General features: G+C 37.6%; 1 protein-coding gene across 2 annotated transcripts in view; it reads left to right on the top strand.

The window, feature by feature from the left end:
* Positions 1-27,291, top strand: part of ush (Zinc finger protein ush) — a 354,793-nt gene that overhangs the window by 204,281 nt on the left and 123,221 nt on the right. The window contains exon 1 of one of the 2 annotated variants that reach the window (XM_074085242.1): positions 3,702-3,867. The exons of the other annotated variant lie outside the window; for it this stretch is intronic. Within the exon in view, the coding sequence (XP_073941343.1) occupies positions 3,780-3,867 (88 nt within the window). The 5' untranslated portion in view covers positions 3,702-3,779. Of the gene's footprint in view, positions 1-3,701; positions 3,868-27,291 lie in introns of those variants that run through there. 2 annotated transcript variants of the gene reach the window in all.

The raw sequence follows: 27,291 nt of genomic DNA, 5'->3' as shown, positions 1-27,291 counted from the left end.
AATAAATGATTTGAATTTGAATTTTGCATTTGAATATGGATAGGGAAAAAATTTGAAACTTCAGCACTGGGTTAGAGTCTTGGATTTTGTACAGTTATTCACAACACAACCTCAATGAAGACCACGATATAAATATTGGAAATTTCCAGAGGGGATTTTGTAAAAATCCCGAAAATTTCAATTGCAGCTACCAACACCCGAATAGTTTACGGTGCGAAGCCGCGGGTAAAAGCTAGTACTCTTATAACATTAACAAAAGTCTAGTGTTAGTAAACAGTTAACGTTAAGTTTATTGAAATTTTAGCATAGATGATTAATATTTATTTATAATTAATGAAACATTATTTATATAATTTCTGTTCAGTATGTACTTTGGAATATATTCCTTGCGATTTGGTAATCAGCATTACGAAACAGTTTGATAAGAAAAAAAATGTGTGTAGTTAGTAAAAACATACTACATTTATTGAGACGTAAAATCACATTAGTTAATTGAAATATGACGTTTGAGGTAAATTTTACGTTTAGTCTTTTTGCCTGATTGCATTTTGCTCGATGACTAGGGGACAACTTACTAAAGCGACACTTATCTCCTAAACCAGTGGATTTTGCTATGAATTATTAAAACTTATTATAGTCTATTAAATTATGTGTCATATATTCCTGGAAATTTCAAAATTGGTTGTCTGGTTTCAAGTTATGATTTTTTTTCGTGAAAAAAGAACTTTAAATCGCTCTCCTGTAAAGTTGACGAAGTGTCGCTTTAGTACTTTTGCCTGCCGAGCGACGATATGTTTTTTGTATAAAATAAATAATATATATATTAATATATATATATAATATATATATAATATAATATATATATATATATATATATATATATATCACGGGACAATTGACACCAATTGACCTAGTCCCAAAGTATTAATAGTAGATGTAGACAGGTATAGAATAACTCACGTTCATAAATTGAGTTTAACTCGACATGTTTGGGGCTAATTGGTAGCCCTTCCTCCCTAAAGGCCTACTCCGAAATTCGAAAATCGAAGTTAAGTATCGTAACCGTCCTATCCTTCTCTGTATTAAATAGTATAAACGTCAGAGGGACGGAAACGACTGAGCACACGCTACTCTGAGTACACTATTTCTAAATGTAATTTTGACGACCAGATGGCCTAGTGGTTAGAGAACCTGACTACGAAGCTTGAGGTCCCGGGTTCGATTCCGTGTCGTGGCAGATATTTGTATGAAAAATACGAATGTTTGTTCTCGGGTCTTGGGTGTTTAATATGTATTTAAGTATGTATCTATCTAAATAATTATATTTATCCGTTGCTTAGTACCCATAACACAAGCTTTGCTATAAGCTTACTTTGGGACTGGGATTTAAAATTCAAAAACATTAAATCGTGTTTAGCTCGATATATTTTGGGCTAGTTCGTAGACCTTCCTCCCGGAGCCTACACCACGCGGCTGCCTGCAAAACGCGCGTTGGAAGGGGGAAGGGCTAAAGAGATAAACCTTTCGTTTACTTCTGTATTATATTTGTATCAAAGTACAGATACTTAGTATAGATGTAGACAGATATGGAAAAAGTATCCTAACGGCCTTGCTAGCCCAAGTTAAAGCACCTGCGCAGTATCAGATCTACCTTATCTTGCATCTCACGCGGATATCTCGATCACGTCCGTCCGTGAAAAAGATGAAATTTAGCTTAGCACGAACTGGAGTTATTATCTCAATAGATTATGTTTGCCAGCTAGACTGTACTCGTAGTAAGGAAACAAAAGCTTTATGTAGTCTAGCCTGTGTAAAGATTTTATATAATACTGGTGAGAAGTCAAAGAGTGAAAATGTGTGAAAGAGATAAATAACTGTATTACTCAGTAAAAAATACCAACATGTAATTTTCATGTCTTCTTCTACATAAGTTGTTTTTTTAATTCAATTTGTAAATTATTTTGTAAGTTTTCTATGTATTCATTTTCAATTTACTTCTAAAATAAAGTGTGTGTATTAGGTATACCAAAATACCTTAACCTGTAAACAAATTCTTGATAAATTTGTGCCCTATGGCTTGATATTTTGCGGACTGATATTTTGGATTTTTTTTTAACATTTGTTTTTCTTTTTCAGGTAAGTACTTGGCCAGTCTACAAATCCTTATTTTAAATAAGGAACATCAGGAATTATTTAACAGACCAAGACTTAAAGGTTATAGCAATCTAGGAAATAATCAAAGTACGAAAATTTTTAACGTGAAACTACTATGGGTGAGGCCCAACGTCGCCCGTGGTGAAATAAAGCCCGTATAATGAAAATTACATCTTAAATCGAATTTACCACACATATTTGGAGCTAGTTCGTAGCTCTTCCACCCTTCCAGTGCGCGTTTGCAGCAGTCTCGAAGTTCGTGTTTGTGCTGTCTCTCTGACACTTATACTGTTTAATACGAGAGCGAGAGGAACGGTATGATACGAACTTCGAGTTTCGCCGTGACGTAGGCTCCGGAAGGAAGGTCTACGAACTAGCCCGAGATATGTCGAGCTAAACTCGATTTTATTTGTTTCGAATAAAATGGATAATAAACATTAAATTAAAAAAAAACTATCCTAGACTTAAAAAAACTTACATTAAATAAAAATAAATCTAAAATAAATTACTTAAGGAGTACCTCTTAGGCAAGGTCCCGAAGATGCTGGCAGCGTGTCCTCTTTGAATAGCTTAGCTAATTCTTTGTCCGAGGAAGCTGCCAACTCTTTGGTCACATATGACGTCTACTTGCCTTTCCAAATTTCTTTAAAAAGTTTTTAAAGCGCTAGGACTCCACGGACAAGGGACTCGACACGAATGGGACAAAGTCTAAAATACATTTTAGAAATTATTAGATAAAGGTAGAAACCAAGGTTATTTTAAGCGACTCTACTTGAAATTCGTAGACAATAGATAATCTACACGAGATATCGTGTCTAGAACTAATCAATCCTCAATCATAGATATCAATCTCGCAGATAAACAGAAATAGACACTGGTTTCACTTGTTGTAAAACTGATCACGAATACTCAATCACAACTACTCGTAAAAAATAGAGGTTATATTGCCTTAAGATGACGTCGAATAATACAAACTTAACACTTAGCCAGTCTTATAGAGTAAGTAGTAAGTCAATAAAATTATGTACATAGGTACGATGAAATAAAACTTGTAATATTATCGAAAAATGAAATGAAAAAAACAAAGAAAATTTAATTTTTATCAAGTAAGTAGGTACTCGAAAATTATCCAACATTTTTTTAAAACTCGAAATCATTAATACTTAATGCACGTCGTATATGAATATTCATACGTAATAACTTCGACAAAACTAACCTTTGAGTCGTTCTAAAAAGAACCCCATTGTCTCTGCGCTATCGTTCAAAAATCACCCATAGACACGACATTTATGGCGCGCAGCTTTTTTATTTGACATTTTATACAAGTTTATTCAAACATAACGATAGGATCACAGACGTTATCTCTCTATGCAGCGTTACCGCGAGCTCGGGTGTGATAGCATCTGGGGCCAGCCATTGCTAGTTAAACCGAACTGATAAGGAATCGCGCGGGCCCGTGTGAGTGCACCCGTACACACAGCCCCGCTCTACCTTTGTGTGGCGTGGAGGGGCGCCGACCGCCAGCCAGTCAGTCACTTTACGCGGGAAAAGCATGACGGCACCAACGAATTTTCGGTCTGTTCAAGACAATTTTAGTGTTTAAAAGTGTTTCTGCAGCTACTGTGATGTTATTGTGGCTGCGGTATCTGAAACAGCTGGAACTGGCCTGCGCCGGTGCCCCGCCAGGGGGCGCTGTGGACGTCAAAACAATGTGTAAGTGAAGTTTCCTTGTTTACCTCCTTGCTTGAAGTTTCATGAAATTGTTGTTTAAGGTTGACAACAAATAGTTATGTCAAAAGTAAACTTTTCAGTCGATACATTTGAATAAAGAATACATCCGATTTTAAAAAGTTTTTTTATAAAGACCGCTTTCTGTTATTACGACGCTTTTTAATACAAAAATAAAAAAATGGTGCGTTTATTTTATTGCATATTCCACGTTATATTTTGAGTTGAAATCCTTAAGAAGATTTCACCGGAATCGCGATAAAAAATGTCGTTAAGATTGTTTGTGTTTTTTATCTTGTTTATCTGTCTGATAGCCGTAACAGTGGTACGGTAAATACGGGGATTTTTATTTCTTTCCAAATTATCTTTGACGATGGTAATAAATATTTTTATCTGCTTTCAAAATTACCGGACGGAAACAGATTTGGAACAAAATAATAATGTTGTCATTGTTTTTGGGCTAATTAGAATCCGTCTTAATTTACATAATGACGACTGTTTGTTACTGCTACACGTAGGTAAGTTATAATAAATAATATTTTCAACTAATTTCATGGACAAACTCATTTAGACTGAATGTCTTGGTGAAGCAGTTTTCTGACATGTGTCATTCTAACAGGTTAAAATACGAATGATTGTCAAACAATAACTGCTGTCAAAATTCGCGTACATTTACGCCGTATATCGGAATTATGACAGAAGTTGTAGTTCTCAAAATAACTTATTCACCTTCTTATTAACTTGACAGTAGAGTCGGTATGTAGATCATTTTGAGCACTTTACTTACTTTATTTTTAGTTTTAAGCTCTCCTTACCACTCTACAGACATCTCTTGCTTATCAATCAGCTAGATATCCCAACTGACATCCAATTCGTGACCATACGAGCACCACTTTCAAAAAATTCTAATTATATCACGTATTGCATTACAATTAAGGATGAATATTGTTTCAAGCGCACTATACATTCCCACTTGTGCGGCGTGTCTATATTTTGACAGGCGTCTGTCACTGTCAATGTCAAAAGTTTTACTTCGGTTTCATTCGCGTCTTAGTTAATTGTTTTGTGTTAATTATTAAAGAGTTTAAAAAACGTAGTAAGAATAACTATTTTATTGTTTATTCGCTCTACCATGGCTCTATCAGTCTGAGTCTCTTTCCGTGCAATCGCATTACAATCTAAAGAATAACTACTGCAACGAACGAGGATCAACAACATTCTGATTGTTAGATTAGTTACCCGAACAAAACTATAACTGTAAGATAGAAGTGTTGTCGAATGTACATTTCTTCCAGAATCGATGTTTTTTTCGCTTGACAATGACTTTTTCGCTATTCTTGCTAGTAATACGTTCAAATTATTTGTTTTTTTAGTAAATTATAGCACTCAATCCTTTTGGATCATAATCTGTGCCATAACTCATTGAGCAGTAAAGTTTTTCTACCGGTATCATAGATGGCGTTAGTATCGTGAGGTCCGTTTGACGTTATCTACAGTCTTGCTTGCGAAGTTGCGATTGGCTCATTCAATGAGGGCTATCGCGTATGAATTCGCCACTAGAGGCGCTAGTGTAGCGTGAGGTCTCCGAAATGTCAAATCTCATAGTTTTTGGGTGAGCTACGCGGGTTTATTTATAATTAGAATAATTTTGTGAATATTTTGCAGTCCCTCTCACTGTCGTATTAAATACGTAATATAAGCGTCGGCGAGACGGTGCGATATGAACTTCGATTTTCGAATTTCATAGTAGCCTGCTGCTACAAAAACTCTTACTTCTAACTCAGTTTACAGAATGAACGAAGAAAATAAATGTTATAGCTTTTTAGCCATATACGCGGCTCGCGTGGCATTTCTATTTCTCTTCATATTATACCATACACGTATAGATACATAAGTTATTGTTCAGATAAACAAAATGGCTTGTTGCTAAGTAGAATGATAAACAAGACATTTACTAATATGCTGCTCATCCTTTTGCCGCGTACTTAAAGTAGTATTTTTTACATAAATATATATGTATGCTATGTATATCCTTGACATGCCGAAACTTTGTACCTATTCGAATAGGGCACAAGTAAATCATGCTAATTAGGGCATATCTAAGTAGTGCAGTACAGCGAATGATTTTTTTAATCGATCAAAAATGCTTGTGTACAAACGGACAAAGAAAATTTACCTACTTCTTTATTTTAATACCAGTAGAGGAATAGATTACCTATGGAATCCTGCAACAAGAGTATCTTTAAAAATGACTATGAGCATTTCTTTTTTTAAACTAAGTTTTTTTACTAAGAAGTGAGATTATTAAGACCACCTGCTTTCCTTCACGCGCGATACTATCTTACGGATATCTTATGGGTATGAAAGGGACAAAAAATAAATATTAGACATGTGGTCTGTTGAAACTCAAGCCTTTTATCTTGTTTAAAATATACTGTAGTTTCTAAGTATTTTAATCATTATAAGGTTGCTTAATCAACAGGTTGACTTGGTTGGAAGTTTTTAAAACTTCGGAATACCTATTTATATAAGTGTTTTAACTAGGCTTTGGTATAGTAGATCAGCCAGGATTTTTAGACTTGGGTTTGATTGGGTTCCTCTAAGAAAATTTGACAGCAGGCGCGGATCCAGCCCTCAAAAAAGGTTGTGGTCACAGACACCCGAAAATCGCGGGTCAAGTGCGAATTGGAGCAAGAACTCGCCCATGACATGACTCATGCATGAACAACTTTTGAATTTGGTTATTATCCTTTTTCCGCGCATCAAGACATACATTGACATTGGTCATCCAAGAATCTCGATAGACCATGAAAGTGTATTGTGGCAAGTCTATAGGGTTGTGGGCATGCCCATCGTGCCCACAACGGTGGCTCCGCCCTGTCAAACATGACAGGGTTAGTGTGATAATTTCTATGTTTTTAATAAGAGTCCGAGTTTCCAAAATTATACAGAGGGTTTACCACTAAGCCTATTTATAGCTACGTTTGGGCTCCACAGAAAACCAGCGTTACTGCACATAATGTGCGGCAACACATGCTGAGTGGAGACCCTTTTTGGTATCCTGCCGTGTCACCAAGTAACATAGTTTTAGTGCTAGTTCTAGTCTTAGTTTTAGGTGGTACTTATGGAGCCAAAATAAACCTTTCTTTCTTTCTTTATCATTGGGAATGACCCGTACAAATTATCTATCACTAAATAATTGTATTCCTGTTTCCCTATACAAGTAACTTATTTAGTTAAAACAGGAAAATCACAGTTAAGGACATACGCAGAATGATTTAAATATAGTTATTTAAATATAAAATGTGCACCCAATGCTAATTAAAGAAACCTTAATAATAAAAAAATACTTAGGTATTTAATTATAATTTTGGGGAAATACGAGTAAAATAGATGAAAATTCCAACTCTAATTAACGTTATCAACTAGGTAGTCTATAATTTTATTTCAACTGCTGTTGTACAATATTTTCACAAATAACTTTTAAAAAATGGCTCACAGGAAGCTAACAACACGGTGATATTTCTGCTATCTCATCTAGAGGATAAGCAACTTTAAAAGTGCTCTCTTTGTTTAAGTTAACATTGAAAACAGAGCGAAACTGTCATAACCTGAACTTCTCAAGCGGCGAACTACGAACACCTCGCAAACAAAACACTGTCGCCAAACATTTGCCCAAACATACGCCCCGAATTCACAAGCACCCGCTGATAATGAACGTGAAATCTCTACGAAGATAACAGCCTCCCCCCCTGTTATCAGATGGACGCGCTCCGCCGCACGCTTCCATTCACTCCAGTCGCTTTTTATGATGGCGTCTGTACTCATTTTGCTTTAAAACTATTTTGACAGTTAGATTGGTCAGGATGGCAGCGGGCTAAAAAAAGTTAGGCTGTTCGCAACGGTCATAGATACGCGCTGTTTTTTTTTAAATGCCTAAACAAGGAGCCAGCCAGCATTAATTTGACAGTATTTATTTTTAATTTGCGTAGTGTTGTAATTTGTTTGAAATTAATTAATTAATTAGTATTTATTTTATACGTTGTTCTAATCAAAATAATGAAAGGTCAATGTTTGAATAAAATAAGGAACGAAACTAGGTACTTTTTGTAAAAAGTTCTATCGGTAAGTTGAAACGGGAGACTTTATCGACAGCATGTGGATCTTTACTAAGGTTCCGTCCAACGCTTTTACATAGTAAGTTTGACTTATCAATTCGCAGTAGGTATATGGCTATCAGTAATTCTGGTGGAAGTTAGTTTCCTCCGAGATAACGGTCGATAACGGAGCAGCAAGCTTTGTTAGCTAATTAGCTACGAAGTGGCATTCGTTATTTTATCGAACGCGCAGGATAAGCACCCTGATGTTGAGCGAATGAAGGTTACATGACAAACAAATCCTCAAGTAAGCTCAGGCAGACCTGTGGTCGTATTGTCTGACGCGCTTACGTTCGCGATCGCATTCACCATCCAGTGGCGTACTCGTAGCTGGTTAGACAAGGGCCCCGGTGCATAGAGAAACAATGAGGGCTATCGCGTATGAATCGCCGCTAGAGGCGCTAGTGTAGCCTGAGGTCTCCGAAATGTCAAATCTTATAGTTTTTGGGTGAGTTACGCGGGTTTATTTATAATTAGAATAATTTTGTGAATATTTTGCAATATCTGAAATTAATTATGGCAAATATGCGTTCCGGGGCAATGAATGTCTGTGTTTTGAGACAGTTTTGTCTTTTGGAAACTTTTGTCCTCCCTTTTTTTCCGAACAAAACGGGACTAAGCAACACTGTGGTTGCTGGATATTTTTATGGTACGGTTTTAGGTGTATTAAATATAATTTTAATCTAAACTTTGTTTTAACGCCCGTAATAACAGACTCTGAAAGCCACACTTAAAAACCTCACGCAACAGTGCGCCATCTAGTGAGACAAAAAACGATAGCCCTCATTGGGCCCTCACTCCCTCTTTCCACGTAGCTTGAACTTATATTGGCCTTCAAAATTATAGATAGAAATAAGAATAGGATACAGTGAGTTGAACTTATCTCTGCAGGCTCGAGGCCTGAGCCTGCTCACAAGATTTTTCTTTCTTCTCATTTTCTTTTATGCTCCTCTCTTTACAAAGCTTAGGTTAGAGGGCCCCTTTAGCTCCGGGGCCCTGGTGCACTGCACCACCTGGCCCTACGATAGCACGCCATTGTCTGTCACCATCTCTTTCTGGCCTCGTCTTATACCGTGTGACAGAAAAAAGTGGTGAAAACGATTGCGATTCCAAGTGTATTAGTTATACAATAATGCCTCTGGCCCCTGGACCAAATGTTACAAGTGCTACAGTTCGAGAAATCGACATATTTATTAAATTTCTCATACGAATAAAAAAAACACAAACCTTTCTTCTCGTTCTCTTTCTCTTGTTCTGTCTGAAAATCTTTTAGTTTTTAAGGCTAAATAAGCTACTTGACAGAGTTCCAGACCACTATACTTATTTTCTTCCTTTTAGTTTTTAAGGAAGTCGGGTATATTGATTTTTTAAATTTTTATTTTATACTTTTTTGATATTTCTGTGCAAATGATAGATTATAAGTATTATAACTTTTATATATTAAGAACGGGCTAATTATTGCCGATGTGGCCGTGATGCCGTGGTGGCCTAGTGGTTTGACCTATCGCCTCTCAAGCAGAGGGTCGCGGGTTCAAACCCCGGCTCGCACCTCTGAGTTTTTCGAAATTCACGTGCGGAATTACATTTGAAATTTACCACGAGCTATGCGGTGAAGGAAAACATCGTGAGGAAACCTGCACAAACCTGCGAAGCAATTCAATGGTGCGTGTGAAGTTCCCAATCCGCGCTGGGCCCGCGTGGGAACTATGGCCCAAGCTCTCTTGTTCTGAGAGGAGGCCTGTGCCCAGCAGTGGGACGTATATAGGCTGGGATGATGATGATGAATTATTAGCTTTCATTTGATACCCATATAGTTAAAAAAATATATTCCTCTGCCATATCGCAGAGGCCATATTGAAATATTATATACCCTATGTCACTCCGACAGCTATGACGAACCCAATGATACCTGATATGTAAAAATCCGTCCAGCCGTTAAGGCTGCAGCGAGGATCAAAGAAATGGACATACATAACATACTTACATACGCTCGAAAAACATAACCTAGGGGACTGCTATTCCGTTCCTTCCCTTTCACTATATCCTATTAGCGCGAGCAGGATGGCAAGATTTTGAAGTTCGAATTTCGAACTTGATAGTATAATTATGCAAGGCCAGAGCGTGTTTTTGTCATGACTAAGCGTTAAAATGTCAAATACCTACTTATGAGACTGAACAAAATGACCAATACTATATCCTTTTAGCATATTCTGACCACTTAAAAAAATAGTACTACGCTTTTATTATTAATTATTATTATCGTAGACCCACTCCCCTCCAATTATGACAGCGCTATTGTTTCCAAAGTTTTTTCACAAAATACAAAATTATCTTTGGTTGCATCAGTTGGGAATCGAACCCACTATCTGTAGTTAGAATCTCGTATCGTTAGATCTCGGGGTTTCCATAAAGAATGCTCGAAATTGTATATTGCGCTATATTTACTTTATTTTTGTGTTAAAATGCTAGTGATTTATTGGGTATTCTGAGATGGGAGATACGGTTGAACATTCAAGGCTTTTGAGGAACCGTTTTGTATGTTTGACTTGTTTATAACCTTAACTTGTTACCCGGCTGCCCAAGGAGGGTTATGTTTTTCGAGCGTATGTATGTATGTGGGTATGTATGTACATTTCTCTGGTCCTCGTTGCAGGCTAATTTTTTAAAAATATCCTCTTCAATATTTTCTTAGTGAAAGTTTTTTTTTTATAAATAGATAAAAAACCTATCACCAAATTCAGAAATATTTTTTTCTTGAAAAAATCCAGCACCCAAATCCATCTTCGTGCACGAAGGGTTCCGTACCATTATCTATACAACATACTCCTACCTAAAAGGCCGGCAACGCACTTGTGACTCTTCTGGTGTTGCAGGTGTCCATGCGCGACGGTAATCACTTACCATCAGGCGATCTGTTTGCTCGTTTGCCCCCTATACCATGAAAAAATAAAATTAACACATAAGCAAAAAAACGGCAAAAAATCAAGTTCGTTGTATGGGAGCCCCCCTTAAATATTTATTTCATTTTAATTTAATTACTTACTTTTCAAGTGATGATACAACTAAAGATTCTGTGAATATGTATTTCAAGCGTCTACCTGTTGCCGTTATTAATATCAAGCAAAAAACGGCAAAACAATCACGTTTGTTGTATGGGAGCCCCCCTTTAATATTTATTTTATTATGTTTTTAGTATTTGTTGTTATAGCGGCCACAGTAATACATAGTCTGTGAAAATTTCAAGTGTCTTACTATTACGACTCAAGAGAATGAGCCCTGTGACAGACGGACGGACAGACAGACAGTCTCAGTAATAGGGTTCCGTTGGCACCCTTTGGTTACGAAACCCTAAAAAAAGCGTCTTGTTTTCACACACTGGAGTGTTCAATCCACACTGGGCTCGCGAGGAAGCCTGTGTCCCGCAGTAGGAAGTATGTAAGATAGGATAATGATGGCTAGATAATTATGGTTATGAAACTATGAGAAGTAAAAAAATGTTAAATGTTTGACCCTCTTGAATATTGTATTTCTCATACACTTACTCTTTGTTTTATTTTGTATAGTGTGTGGTTTAACACAATTCTACAGTGCACTACCATGAGTTTACAGTGACCGTACTCGATAGCGACGGCGTATATCATTTGTAGAGGCGCTGTACAATTCTCCATACAAATAATTTACGCCGTCGCTATCGAGTACGGTCACTGTAAACTCATGGTAGTGGTACAGACTGTGCGTCATCCGAGACTGTATCCGCTCCAGTGTCGAAACGAGACCTACTTCTTATCCGACATCTGATAGCCTCGCTGCGTTCGGCCGAAGATGGTGTGGCTTTGTTGCTGGTTTTAATTGCCATACTACATGTTGGAACAACATCAGCTAAAGCGATATCTGTTAGGATGAGCCACAGACTCAACACCCATAGCCAGGCCTGCTATTGATCTAATCTAGATCTATTGCCCTCCGATGCAAGAAGAGGGGTTTTATAAGTTAGTCTGTCTGTGCCATCGCAGCTCAATGTTCAAATTGTTCAATGCTCAAAGTGTTGTATGCTCTTGTGGTAATTTTAGCTATACATATTTGATCAAAATCACTTTAGCGATTTTCGAGATATTGAACCTTGACAATGTCTGGTGTTTTCCATCATTTCTAAGTCGGTTAGGTTAGTAAATCTATCCTAAAGATTCGTTTGTACGAACACAAATAAACAAACAACCACTCACCCTAAACGTATACAGGGTGGCCCATTTAGATCGGTCAGTATGGGAAAGTCTGAAACTATAAGACATACGAAGATCTGTTCTTAGGAACCAGTCATCGATTTTAGTAATATAAAAAACTGCATTCATACATTTAAAAACACTGGTACTCAGTTCGAGAATCGAACCCGGTCGTTTTGAAAAATAAAACGTAAATTATTTCTGTTTGGGTATCGGTAGTGTAGATCATAAGCAATAAATGTTACTATGAAAAACGGTATCTAGAATTAATTAAATGCATTCTTTAATAATGTAAGTTTTATTTTTTGGTTCGATTCCCAAGCTGAGTACAGTTTTTTTAATGTATAAATGCAGTTTTTCTTGTTATTAAAATCAACGACATGGTTCCTAAAAACAGATCTTCGTACGTCTTATAGTTTTAGACTTTCCCATACTGACCGATCTAAATGAGCCACCCTGTATTCCAATAATCTAACTGACGTAGTACCTAATTATATTTCATAGGACACTTACCTATTATCTCATTTATCAATCTGTTAGGATGAGTCACAGACAAAAATTTAAAAACCTCTGACTTTGTAATTTCAAACTTCAATATGAATGACTGAGTTAATTCTAATGCAAAGTAGCTCAAAATGACCGAAAGAAAACTCCCTTTTGCATAAAAAAACCGCATCTAAATCGGTCAATCCGATGCTACAGACAGACATTTTCGTCAAATTGAAACACCCCTGTTTTTACTTTGGAGGTTGAATAAATATAAATTTAAAAATTAGTGATTGTTTTCCTATCAACCTCGTCCTATTATAGATGGAACGCACTATAAACCTCGATCTTCAATCGCAGGCATCTACGCAGTGGGCCGGGCCACTCACGCGCAGCAATTGATTCCCGGCCGGGCGGGGCGGCGAAAGGTCGCGACCGAAACGCGTCCTACTAGATCTCGACTATTGATTGATAAAGTATTCATGTATCAACACCATCGATGATGCCTCACGTTTTCGTGTCTTGGATATCTGAGCGTTTAAAAAAAAGTGTACCCACCCTTTCTTTTTTTTAATTTTGGGAAAAATATGGTTTTTCCTACTCAGAATCAAGAGCACAATCGATTAAAAAAATGTCCCCAAAAATGTCAGTTTTGCGACGTTTTTTTCAGTATGGGCGTGACAAAACTGATTCATAAAATTTTGTATGGGGACATTTTTTTAAACGATCGGAATCCATTGTGCTCTTGATTTTTAGTAGGAAAAACCCAATTCATTCCAAAATTTAAAAAAAAGAAAGGGTAAGTACACTTTTTTTATTAAAACGCCCATCTACCACACACACATTTAATTAAATTTAAACAATACCACATCTCTATATCGGTTATTGGTCTTTTCGGTGAAATATTCACAAATTACTAATTTTACATATAAGTTTTTATCTGTTCTACGAATAAATCAAGGAAAATAATTCTGACTATTCTGACTTTTACTTCAGGAAATAATTTCAATATTTACAGTACCTTAAACCTTAATACTTAATTAAATACTAACCCCCTTATTCATAAACGACAATCAAACCTATTTTAGTTAAAATGCCGCTAAAATTCGTTTGTCCTTATCGACATTTGTATTTGTTAGAAAGGGACAAAGCATTTGTTAGTTAACATAGGCTTGTTAAGTTTTATGAATAAGGGGGTGAGTATCTATCCATTTTGCGAACATCAAAAGCTAATTTAATATTAAATCCAATAAAACAACCACCATTTTCATTTTCAGAATCACTCAAATTGTTGACTTTCACTCGTATTTCCATGCAGCTGAGAAGTAAAGTAGATTTTAAATAAGTATTAACAATTGTAGAACTGTAAAATTGCCCGATAGTTAAATACATAGTTGACCAAATGCCCAGCATTTGTTCTCGGGTGCCCTGTGGGCGAGCTGCACGCAGCGCTCCGTCAGCACCCTGCGCGTCCAGTATAATACGCCTTCAGAGCGCTGTTAGGGCTGCCACGGTTCTTCGTACGTATGGTAGTGAGACGATATGTGTTTAGATACTTGCATTTTTACTAGATGAGATTTAGACTAAAAACGTTTTAGACCAGGTGCATTTTAGACGAGAAGCGTTTGAAGACGATAGCGTTATAGATGAGTTGTATTTTTAGAATGCGACTTAAATTTGCGTTTTAATAGAACAGCTTCACTCGTCCAATATTATACTAACATTGTTATAGTTGCTAAGAATGTATAGATCTTTGCTGCTTTTTAGATAAATGCTACATAGATTATTGCTTTTTAGTCTAAGTGTGACCAAAACATTTTTTACCAACGATTCCTTCCATAAATGTTTTATTTGGCCAAATGCATTTTATTCTCAAACTGTAAATGCTTCAGGATTTTTATAAAACCAACTTAACCTAACCTTCTACACAATGGTCTTGAAATAAGGCTCTGTTTTCACTAGATATGTGCGGGAATATGTTGCAAGGAATGTGTTTTCATGAACCAGTAGAAATGTTGCATTTACCTCGCCTCGCTCTACTCAGCTGTTAACATGCAGAGATGTGCTGTGCGAAGATAGGTAAATGAAGCGCTTCTATTGGTTCATGAAAAACATTCGTCGCAATTTATCCTCGCACATTTATGGTGGATACACAGCCTTACTTAATCCTGAATACTTTACAATTTCAGAATAAAATGCTTTTGGCCAAATGATACATTTGTGGATACCTACCATTTTTTCTGATGAGATATATCACAAAAATGATACAAAGCACTTGATCAACAATAAGTAGGTACATATTATTAATAGACAGACAGACAAAGCAACAATGTTTCGAGCTTTTCTCCCATTGATTTTTCTGAAAAGAGTCATGAAGCGTTTGTGCGACTTCTACATTTTATTTGGAACAAGCAGCAGTACGAGAACATTAAGTCCTCATTCGACAGAAACATCATACCCACATTTACTCTAACAAAGTCTCGTACTAACCCATCCATCTCGGCTCCGCTTCCGTCCGCGTATCAGACCGTCACGGCCGTGCAGCCATTTATTCCCTCCTTATCAGATGGGGACGATAAGGGGATCGCGATAGCGGGTGGTGTGCGGGGAGGCTTTAGGGATGCTTGCCTCTGGATTTTGACGAGGTTCTATTTAGATCGAAGCTTAATTTACAATGTGTGAGCGCTCATAATTCGCCTCATCTATCGTTATCCATATTGTGAAACATTAATAGAACAATGATGAAGCTGGCAGCGTAACAGGGGGGCTACTACGAAATTAAAAAATCGAAGTTCTTATCGTACAGTCCCTCTCACTCTCGTATCAAATAATATAAGCGACAGCGGGACGGCAAGATACGAAAATCGAATTTTGCACTTCGTAGTATAGGGCCAGATACGACACAAGTGTACTTTCGGTCTTTGACAGCCGCTAATTGACCTTCTAGCTGGTTCACTCACCATCAACAGTGTTGGCAGCAATTACAGACAGTACATTTGCGAGTGACAACCAATACGCTAATTATTGGGGGAGGAAGGTTCTCGAATGGCGAACACGAACTAGAGATCGCAACGTTGGCAAGCCTCCGACTAGACTCTAGACGGACCGAAGATATAGGCACGAGAGTTGCAGGCATGCAATGCAGGTGACAAATCGTTCATCATGGCGTCCTAAGGCCTCTTTTTGTTCAGTGGACATCTTCCGGCTGATGATGACGATTAATCTGTGCCCAAACTCACCTCGCATCCAAGGGACGTTTATGTCTCGCGATCAGCGCGATTCAGCGATCTATGGCGACCGATAGCACGATGGTAGCAGATACGGGACGTCCTGACGGCTTTAGATTTACGTCTTATGATAAAGAGCTGATAGGACGGGGAGGCGGGGGTGCAAGGATGTAGGCAGCGTTGAAAACTTCATGGAAATTGCGTTAGTTTGGTACTATTTAGCTGAAAAAAGATAAAACTATGTTATATTTGCGAACGATGTTACGCAAATGTAATACTTGACTTGTTGTCACTTAAGAAAACAGCAAAAGTTATGATTATGTTCCTTGAGAGGTAGTCATAGGGTAGTCAACTCACGAATATACATAATCGCATAATCTAAACAGAATTTAAGAGTAATAGTGAGTGGTAATAGTGATAATACTGTCTTTATGGCTTTTTCCGGAATTGGGACTGGGTAAAGGAAGAACTTAATTATGACCATTTTCTACAAAGTAAAGAAATCTTGTTTTAGTGTTAACTTAAGTTTATCAATGTCAAAATATCTAAGTAGATTTGTTTCCGGCAAGTAGTTTTTTATTGGTAGGCAGCGGGAGAAGCGTAATAGTTAGATCTTAGGATGCAGTTATCCACAAACTTTGCCATGCCATGGTTGCCATCACGTAAAATATTTAGCCAACGGAAGACCCAGTTCCATGATTATTGTTCACCACACTGGAATCACAGCCGTTTTCACGATTTCTTTCAATCACACGATATATATAATAGGCAGGCAGTACGGCCTTTGATCTTTCTATAATTTCCGGTGACATTGCTAAAAATACTCTCCTGAATAATGAAACGGACCAAATCAAGTTTGCAGCAAGTTTGTGCAAGGTCCGCCCGGATTGCTACCACCATCTTGCTCGCTAATCCTGCCGTGAAGCAGCAGTGCTTGCACTGTTGTGTTTCGACGTGGAGAGTAAGACAGCCGGTGAAATTACTGGCACTTGAGGTATCCCATCTTAGGCCTCTAGGTTGGCAACGCATCTGCAATACCCCTGGTGTTGCAGATGTTTATGGGCGGTGGTGATCTCTTACCATCAGGAGACCCACTTGCTCGTTTTCCACCCAGTCGAATAAAAAAAAATTGTTTCCACCAAACGCCTCTGGCTAAGCTACCCCATCAGTTAATCGTCAAGCGTGAACTGAACGCTCCAGTCTGCGAAGCGAACTAAACGCGGCTTTATCTAAACAGCGCATGGGGGCGTTATCAGATGGCTGATATCGCTTTCACCCCATTTACAATTGCCATCCTAAGATACAATTTTAAAAGTGTAACGTCATCCTTGAGTATTTTTAAGCGCTTTATTTGGAAAAATTGAGATTGTTTTTTTTGGAATCTTTTTGTATTTTTATTAGTATTTTTTTAATTTGTCCAGCGGTGGTGTAGCGGTATAGCACACGGCACGAAATGCCGAGGACCTGGGTTCGATTCCCAGCGCTGGTCTTATTTTTCTGGTTTTTCTGTGCATCTATATTTCAGTTTGTATTTTCGATATAAGTTTTTATTGATTTTAATCATGTATTTATGTAAATTTTACCTTCATAAATGTATTTACCCCTTCCTTAACCAAAGTAAAAGCTTCGCTTAATTTGGGACTTGGTCAATAAGGTTTTCTGTGATAGGCCAGTTATTAAATTAATTAATATTAGTAGGTAATGCTCAGATAATAGAGGTTTCGGATTTGAGGTAACTCTCGTAGTTTTGTTCAACTTTTATCATTCGATTAGTCTCGTCGAGAAGCGAGTCCTAAATAAGCATGCATCGTACTATTCTAGTTTTCTTGACATGGTAAGAAATGGGCTTTTTTTCAGGAAAGAAACTGCCTAAAGCTACGTTTCCACCAGTCTTTCATGAATCAATAGAAACGCTTCATTTACCTATTCTCACGCAGCACAGCTCTAGTGAAAACGGCTGAGCGAAGCAAAGATAGGTAAATAAGGCGTTTTTATTCGTTCATGAAAACCACATTCCCCGCAACACATCCTCGCACGCTGTTGGAAATGCAGCCTAATTACAATAGTGCCAATTCGTTTTTATCTAAACTATATATTCGATCTAGTTACAATTGAAATTCCGGGATTTTACAAAATTCCGCTGGGAAATCCCAAAATTTATATCCTGGTTCTTTGTTGAGGTTGTGTTAAGAACAACTGTATAAAATTTCAAGGCTCTAAACCCAGCGGTTGAAATTTCAAGATTTTATCCCTATCCCGATAAAAAGTGGCCTAGTTATGTGTTATTCCAGACGTCCAGCTACCTACATACCTAATTCCATGACTCTAAGCCCAGCGGTTGTTATTTCGAGATTTTATCCCTATCCCGTGGGAATATCGGGATAAAAAGTAGCCTATTTGTTATTCCAGATGTCCAGCTACCTCGTACCAAATTTCATCCAAATCCGTCCAGCCGTTTTAGCGTGAAGGAGTAACAAACACACACTCACACTTAAACTTTCATATTTGTAATATAAAGTAGGAAGTAGGATTGCTTGAGGATTCTTGAAAAATCTCGTTAAAAGTATTATTTTAGGGCACAAGTTATTTATTAATTAGATTTATTAATGCTGCCGTATCTTTGAAAATGAAACAATTCTGCACTGAACATTTCACAAACGAAGTCACGGCGTTTGTTCCTAACAATTGCACTCACGCGCATATTTCACACCCACCCGCGTCTCGCGCGGACAGCGAGCGAACGCGAATCGCGCATCGCTCACGAACTAACAAGCGCGATCGGATCGCGATGCGCGCGCCAATTTGTACGCGCGCCCGCGCAGGATTTATGGCTGATCGTGGATAGGTGCATAGGTTTGCCGGTGACAGTGTTAGGCGCATGAGGTTTGAGATGCTTTGGAATCGTGCTGGTCGCGGAAAATTGCATCTATACGGTTAGTGAGAAGACGTAGCTATACATATAAAAGATCACGCTACTTATCTAAGAATACATTGGGTCTTAAAAATTCGCAATATTTCACTAAAAGATTGGGTTAGTTAGACCTGTGCATCTGTTTTGTTTTTTGTCGAATATTTTGATTCATAATTGTGGTCCCTCACACTTTTGACACGATATACTTTGAACATCGATATGTATACATTGTATATTGGAAAATTTGCTAGGCGCAATTTAAAAACCTCAAAAACATTTACACTGGACACCAAATAATTTTCGTAAAACTAATACGAGTACAATCATTCGTTCAAATATGTATTTCAGATTAATTTTGAAACAACGGATTTTAATGGTTGGTAAAAAGACCATGTTTAAAGATTCATGTACCTAACTGGTTTTCTAATAAATAACATAAGAAGAAAAATCCTCACAGACTGCCTCCTCAAAAATTGTCCTGCCCATTTGTCCAGTTGTTTAAAGATTAAATTTATGTAGATATGAAATAAGGGCGGAAATTCAAGATTTTCAAGGGACAGGAACACCAACGGGACAAAGCCGAACGACCGAAACAAAATCATTTGGAGTCAATACAATTTGAAAAAGGCTCATTTTGAGCAACTACTTACTTTACACTCGTGAACATAAGGCAAGTTTTCTACGCCAAAGATCCCAAAGCAAACAGACCATATTCCACTCGCCAACAAAGCAAAACGATGAAAGATACCCTGCAATTTCTTAAGCCTTACCAATTAAAGTCTCAGAAAATATAAACGTTCGGTCTATCGCAATATCACAGCTGATAAAGGCTCACCATGCAAATGAGACGCGCGAAAAAGTGCTGATTATCTTGCTATTAAGTATAAATTAAGGGTCAGGCAATGAGGTATGCGCCACTGTGTTAAATTTACAAAACGTCGTACAAAAGCTATCGACTTCCGTTTAATTTTCAACCAGAAAGTCTATGGCACAAAGTCCATGGTTACTCGCTGTATTTGAATGGGAATAAGATGTATTGAGAGGTTATTCCACAATTATATTGTCACGAACGTGGCGATCGGTCGCGCAGGCGCAATCGTGGTGCGATCGTTTGCGCGCACGCCACTTCTAGACTTCTTTTTGCACAGGGTTTTGCTTAATTGAAGCAATTTTGAACTGATCGCATTACTTACTGTTTCATTCCGTAGTCCTAATAAGGAAAGGAACCCTTATAGTTTCGCCGTGTCTGTCCGTCTGTTTGTCCGCTATTTAGCTCAGAGACTGTTGTAACTAGAAAGCTGTGATTCCGCGTGGGTATTTATATAAATTACGCGGACCTTAGTGGTCGAAAAAAAACTTTGCAAAAGTATTGTTTTAATCTACGTCTACACCTTAAGTGGAGATGATTTTTTTCGCGTTTAAGTTCATATTATGGGGTACCTATGGTTGGTAAGATGCTTCAAAAACATTGGAGTTTGAATTAAATCAATTTTCGATTTTGGAATCTATTTGCAAAATATTAAGTTTTAAAGTGCTTTTCTTGTAAGATTGAAGTGTCCTCCCAGTTTGTATGGAATTGGAGTCTATTAGCATGCTCGATATTATTAAATATTGTAACTTTTTTTTAATGATATAAGGGGTCTGTATAGGATTCGTTTATTGTACGCCCGCGGGAACTATACAACTTTCTGGAATATAAAACTACTTAAGTATTCCTATTTCCTATGTCCTTCTCAAGGTCTCAAAACTATGTTCATACCAAATAGCTGTTACTTGCGACGTTGTCGATGAAGAATTCGTTTATCTCGTGCCCGCTTTGGACACAAATTTCGGATATTTGGCAAATTATAAATAGTACTTTTCTGTACACCAGCAACATTTGCGGAAATGACAAACTTTCAACAGATATGTTGACCCACGGAATAAAGCACTTCCGAGCAAGTACCCACACTGTAAACACATTTACTTAATAAACTCATCTTTAATACAGGAAATATAACACAAACATAAACTTATAGGCATGGGCTCACAGTATTATCGACATCGATTAATTTGCTCCAGCGACATAATGCTTTAATCCTGGACATGTCAAACGTCAGGATAACTGCAAATCCTGCAGAAACGTACGCTCCGAACACTAAAGACAAGGGATTGGGATTGGAAATCAGATAATAATTAGTCAATTAACCACTTATTAAAGTGTATTAGAATAGAATAGAAATACGTTTTTTCAGCCAACACATCATGATCATGACAAAAAGAGAAAAAATACTTTAAAAAAAGATAAAGAATCCAAGAATAAACAAATACTAAAGTATTTTTAAAAGTATTTTTAACTGTTACATTTATTGTGTCCGGATCTATTGAGTTGACAAATAAGTCACGTCATAAATAGCTATTGCCATACAAAAAATCTGCGACAAAACTTGTTGTGATCATCATCATATATCAGCCGTATATAGGACTTCCACTGTTGGACATAGGCCTCGCCCATAGACCTCTAGTTGCTTCGTTTGGTCAGCCATCCATCTCATTGGTGGACGTCCTAAGCTGAGCTTTCCAATCCGCGGTCTCGATCCGAGTACTTTTCGGCCCCAACGGCGTCAAATTCCATGCCACTTCAACGAGCTAATTCGCTTGGCTGTCGGTGACCCTTGTTCATCTACGTATCTCCTCATTTCTCATTAGTGTTTGATAGCTCATTTAAAATGCTTCAGTTCATTGTTGATATCATAATTCCTATTGGAACTGTCTCAATAGACAAATACTCGTCGCCGGCTAACAAATATCGACACTATCCCATCTCTAATTATACAAAATCGTGTGGCTGTAACCGATACAGACAACTCACATATTTTATTGTGTGCCAATTAAATTCACTCCCTTCCTTATTGATTGTGCTAGCTTCGCCAACTTTGTTTGTTGTTTGAATACAATGTAAGATGAACTCTATAACTAGGACGCTTAGGTTTATTGCGTTGTGTACGCATAGCGAGTATGTGTTGCGTAGTGAAGAGAAATCATAGGTATTTATTGAATTGTTCGCAGTTTAAAGGTGGGTGTATAAAGAACAATGTTATAGTTTTGCGATATCGTGTTTTTACTAAGGCTACGTTTCTACCAGAGATGTGCGAGGATGTTTTGCGAGGAATGTGTTTTTCATTAAGAGAAGTCTCTTCGTTCCATTCTCCATACAAACGTAGTCCCGGTCTCATTTGAAAACTAGGCAACAGAAATAGATGAAATTTTGTAAGTATGGACTAGACGTAATTATCTATGCCTGTGGTTTTTTCAGATTTTCATATAAATGTGTAATATCAGAATAACAGGAGCTCAAAAGTCGACAAAAAAAGATGTCAACTTTGCACGAGAATTACAGACTAATAAAGCATTTTTACAAACATCGAAAAAACCACGGGCATAGAAAATATAATGAATATCTTGATTGTAAAATATCATTTATTTCTGTGCTATACTTTTCGTATAATATGAGGACAACAAAACCCAAAATTCAACCGCCCAAATCTTGAAAAGCCTACAGCTATCTCGATATAAATTACGGACGTCGTTGCGGAAGGCATGGGGGGGACGGCTGCGAGCGCTTATGTCACGAGCGATAAAGACAGCAATATACCAAACGAATACCTAACGCGGCCGAGCGGCCGGCAAGGAAACTTCTCTTAACAGTTACCAATAGGAGCGCTTCATTCACCTCGCCTCGCTCCGCTCAGCTGTTTCCACCAGAGCGGTGCTGTGCTAGGATAGGTAATGAAGTATTTCTATTGGTTCATGAAAAACCGATCCTAACAACTTATTCTCGCACATCTCTGGTGTACACGCAACCATAAGCTATATTTAACTAGCAATGTTGGTTACTTTGGGTCATATCTCGCTATACCTTGACAAGCTTGTGCGTCACACTTGGTAGAACCCTGTCGCAGTCCGCATTTGCCGCACTTATCTAAAAAATCTAGATGAAGGTAGCAGAAGGTCCCTGCGGCAGCGTTCCACCGAGTGCCACATACGGACTTGTCAAGATTATAATCAAATTTCATCTCCTTCTAATGCCGGCGCCAGACATAGCTTCAAAAATTTGCACACTTCTTCGAAGACTTTGAAAACATATTTGAACGCATAGCATAAGTTTGAACACTTGTTTGATAGCAATCAAAAGTGTTCAAAAAAGTAAAGCTATATCTGGCGCCAGCATAATACTGGTTGACTTAAAAATTGGTACGGATGTAGTTTGGATGTCAATGCAAGTATAGTCCACAAAAGCGATTTTATGTTTTTTTAGTAGATACGTTTGCTTGCTTTTTGGGGTTCTGTGTCCAAAGAGTTCCCGACGGGATCCGATTACTAAGTTTTCGCCGTTTATCTGTCCGTCCGTCACGAGGATGCATCTTTTGAACCATAGTAGAATTTTAAAATTTAAAAGCTTGAATATAACTAACTGTTGCCTACAGCTCCATCTGCGAAGAATTTGTTGGACGTGTCCCCAAGTAACTGTGCAATTTCCTGAATAAAAACTATCCTTATGTCCTTCCCACGGTCTCGAACTATTTTCATACTAAATTCCATCTAAATCGATTTCACAGACAGATAAAGTTACTTGCGCATTATTTTGTAGTTAATATTAGTAAAGAATGGACTCATCATCTGTATGATTATCAATATACAGATAACCTAATCAACAAAAAGTTGGAAAACCCCCGACATTGTCACTTTAAAGTTTAATATCTCAAAAACGGCTGAACCGATTTTGATAAAACATGTCTAAGAACCATCGCTATAGAAAAACTGCTTTAAAAAAAACGGTGTTCAAATAAGTTCACCCGTTTAAGAGCTACGGTGCCACAGACAGACGCACAAGACATATAACACCGGCTTTTTGCGCCGGGGGTTAAAAATACTGCCGTATTCTTCAAAACAACGACAGATGTCCAAAAAAAAACAAAGGAATTTACTGTTTGTGTTGACTCAGGGATCGCCACGTTACGAAAAATAATAAATAATTTACGACCAAGCAATAAATAGATAATGATACATCGGGATTTCCATTTAGACGTTATAGTTATACAATGAACGATAATTCTTATGACAGATCACTTCACAACACATTTTAAAACCAAGCATTACCCCACAGTACTAATCTATAGTTCGATTTTACGCTGCACGGCTAATGACTGCAGCGATAACGATAACAAGCGATAACTGGCGATAACGGAGCGATAACGGAGCGATAACGGCACATTGGTAGCTGGATTGTTGTGCTACTGATAGACAAATATCAATGTTTTTGTTGAATTTGCGCGAAATTTGGATAATCGACTCTATGTTGAACGGAGTTCGCTTCAATTTACGATATACGGTGATTTGGTTATGTTATGTCTGAGTTGTCAAAATGTTGATGTAAGTATAAATTAATATGAAGTTAATACCTAACCTACATATATTTAATATGTTGTAATGGAGTAAAAGTTATATTTATGTATTTTAAAATTACTAAAAGTGGCTCCGAAGTGTGTGACGTTTCGTGTACACCGCATTTTGGAATACAGGAGTGATGTTTATGTATCGCGCAAAATAATTGTCGTTGTAATTATTACGATACAATAAAAAAAATAAAGCAGGGTAGATAACAGGCGGTTTTATAGCTTAAAAGAGATCTCTTTCAGACAGACACTTGTATACGGAAATAAATATGCGAAGGTAATCATGAAAAATCGGAAAAAATAACTGTGACTGTCTGTTTATTTGATGGGACAGAACAAAGTACACTCGGCGGCACGAAATTTGGCAAAAAACGTTTCGCCGTTCACTATATCTGTGTGCATTTATATTAAGGATCAAAGCTATTGAAGAAGCAAATAATTAACGTGCTTTTAGCAATTAAATAATTATTGTTTCGTAAATTAAACAGATTAAACCACGTGCACTGCATTAACTCTACTATTTCTGATTCTACAGAATCATTATTACTAAATTCACTATGAATGAATATAATTCTACATACGATCTTGTGTGTTGAATCGCGAAACGAACAGATACCCTGATACATATTTAAAAAGAGAAAATCGAACCTTTTCCCTAAAGCCTGTCACACATGGTTGTCCGTTAGCAATCTTTGATCGAATCATTTGCAATCTGCCAGTCAACGCACGCGTACACTATGCCTTTTGCAGAAACCACCCTATCACAACCATAGAGTAACAACTACCAAGTAATAAAACCAAATCAAACCTTAAAACTAACTGGCAGCGTCTAAAATGCAAGCAGTGAAATACAAATTCAAACTGCCAACCGATTTTCTTTTCTAATGCGTTCGAAATTTAAATTTAAATTTCGAACGGGCGCGCTAAATCAAATGTCAACGTCACATTCAAATTTGACGTAACGGCATTGACATAGAATGCTAGTTGGCTTTATTTGTGTGCGTCAGTTGAGTCTTTTTGTTTTTAATTGGCATTGGCACGGAAGGCTGCGTACGCGCCGATAGCCGGCTAGACGTTGCACCAGACAGTACGTGCGCGCGGCTCGGGAATGCAGTCGAGCCTTATTTGACAGATGCAGTGTAGACTGTGGAAAAAACAGAGACTATTGATTGAATTGATTTATGTGAATGAACTACTTACGAATATCAAAATTGCAGTTCTTACTCATGGTTACTCATAAATACTTATAAAAAGTGTATCAAAATGTCTGAGTGGTATTAAACTTTACGGGATGAAACCATCTTGTCCTTCTCAGGTCTCAAACTATCTCTATGCTCATTCCCATTGCATCACGATTGATTGAGAACTATATGCGAGAAAACGTAACTGACAAACAAAGAAAAGTTTTGGTGAAAATTATAATCTTGTAATTTTGGTGCTTGGACAATTTTCTAGGCGCTTTATGTACGCTTTAGTTTCACAACCCACCGCAAATGCACTAAGACTCCATAGCTATATAAGTATAAGTGCGTATATCTCCTAACCCAAGGCACCAAAACACAATATCGGCAAACATAACTCAGTGGAGATTTCAATATTAAGATAACTGGCCATCACATGGCGGTCGATCTCACATGCGTCGTCACGTAGCCCCCAATATCCGACCGACGATTGAAATATCTGACCTCTGGGGGCCTATGATAGCCTATTTAAACCTATTTACATACGTCATATGGGATGAGGATAAGGATCTTTCTATTACGGAGGGTGTTGATTTTTATGACTCGTATTTAATGTGGTATGAATTTTAGGGACGAAGTTAGATGTGTCGGTGAGTTGGCGGCATTGGATTCATTTAATTTGTTTGGCAGAGCAATTGATTAGTCCTGAACTAATTTTACAATTGAGACTATATCACGATTTTTTATTGCCAAAATTACTTCGAAGTATCAGCCACATCGCAGCGGCCATGGTCACGAGTACAGCGAAGTCTAGAGTATTAGGATGTGTCAGTTGTTTTCGTAATACAAACTTTAAGAGCTTGTTTTGGTCATCTCAACTTAATATTCATAACTTTTAAGTCAATCTGCTCACTAGAAGAATGAACAACCCAAACAAAAACACGTTGCATTTTTTTTTCAATTGATAGATTTTGATTAGATATAACCAGAAGCAATGGGACATTTAGAGAGGGACAGGACCACTGCCTGAGCCTCTTTCAGCCCGCAACAACACCTATGCCCGCTATCGATTGTGACTTGACGTTAGTTGCAAATTTATATAAATAAAACCTTTAGAGTACTTACTTAAAGAAAGAATCCTGCGACGGAGTGTGGCTGGGTAAAACTTTGCGCCTTGTGTGCGTGTGTGTAGCTCAACTACCAAGTCTGTTTAGCAGAGTTTTGGTTGCGCTTGTGTGTGTACTACTGTATGCATGATGCAAGGCTTAGTTCCACGGTATCTTTTTGCCGTTTTATTGGGAATTAAAATGGGAATTTCTATTGGATTCCTAGACCAAATGATTGAAGCAAAACCGCGGGTAATGCCCTGTTCACATTATTCCAGTAAAACCATTCCAGTAGCATGATACTGCGGTGCTCGATCGACCTTGTGTAACTCGTTTGGATTGTGACCCCGCAATGTATTGCTACGGGCACGATTTTACTGGAATAATGTGAACCGGGCATTAGGCTAGTTGCTTCTAGATGCTTACAAAAGGCACGTTCCAAAACGTGGTCATGCATAACCCACCGATTATTAGATGCAGTTTTCCAGTTATCTAAAGGTTAATGTTCACAGATAACGTGTGGTGAGTCAACATTGATTCACGGCACCGATACCCTACTTGCGAGTCGCCATCTGTGGGACGAGGCGCGAATGCCGATGTTGCCATTCTGTGGTTTATAGGCTGTGGAGTTTTTGTATTAAGAAATAAATGAAGTTATATGATAATAAAAAAACGTTCATTCTAAG

Source organism: Choristoneura fumiferana, chromosome 3 (genome assembly GCF_025370935.1).
Source record: "Choristoneura fumiferana chromosome 3, NRCan_CFum_1, whole genome shotgun sequence".
Lineage (NCBI taxonomy): Eukaryota > Metazoa > Arthropoda > Insecta > Lepidoptera > Tortricidae > Choristoneura > Choristoneura fumiferana.
The sequence above is the reverse complement of the archived record's forward strand: the minus strand, read 5'-3'. Positions and strand labels throughout refer to the sequence as shown.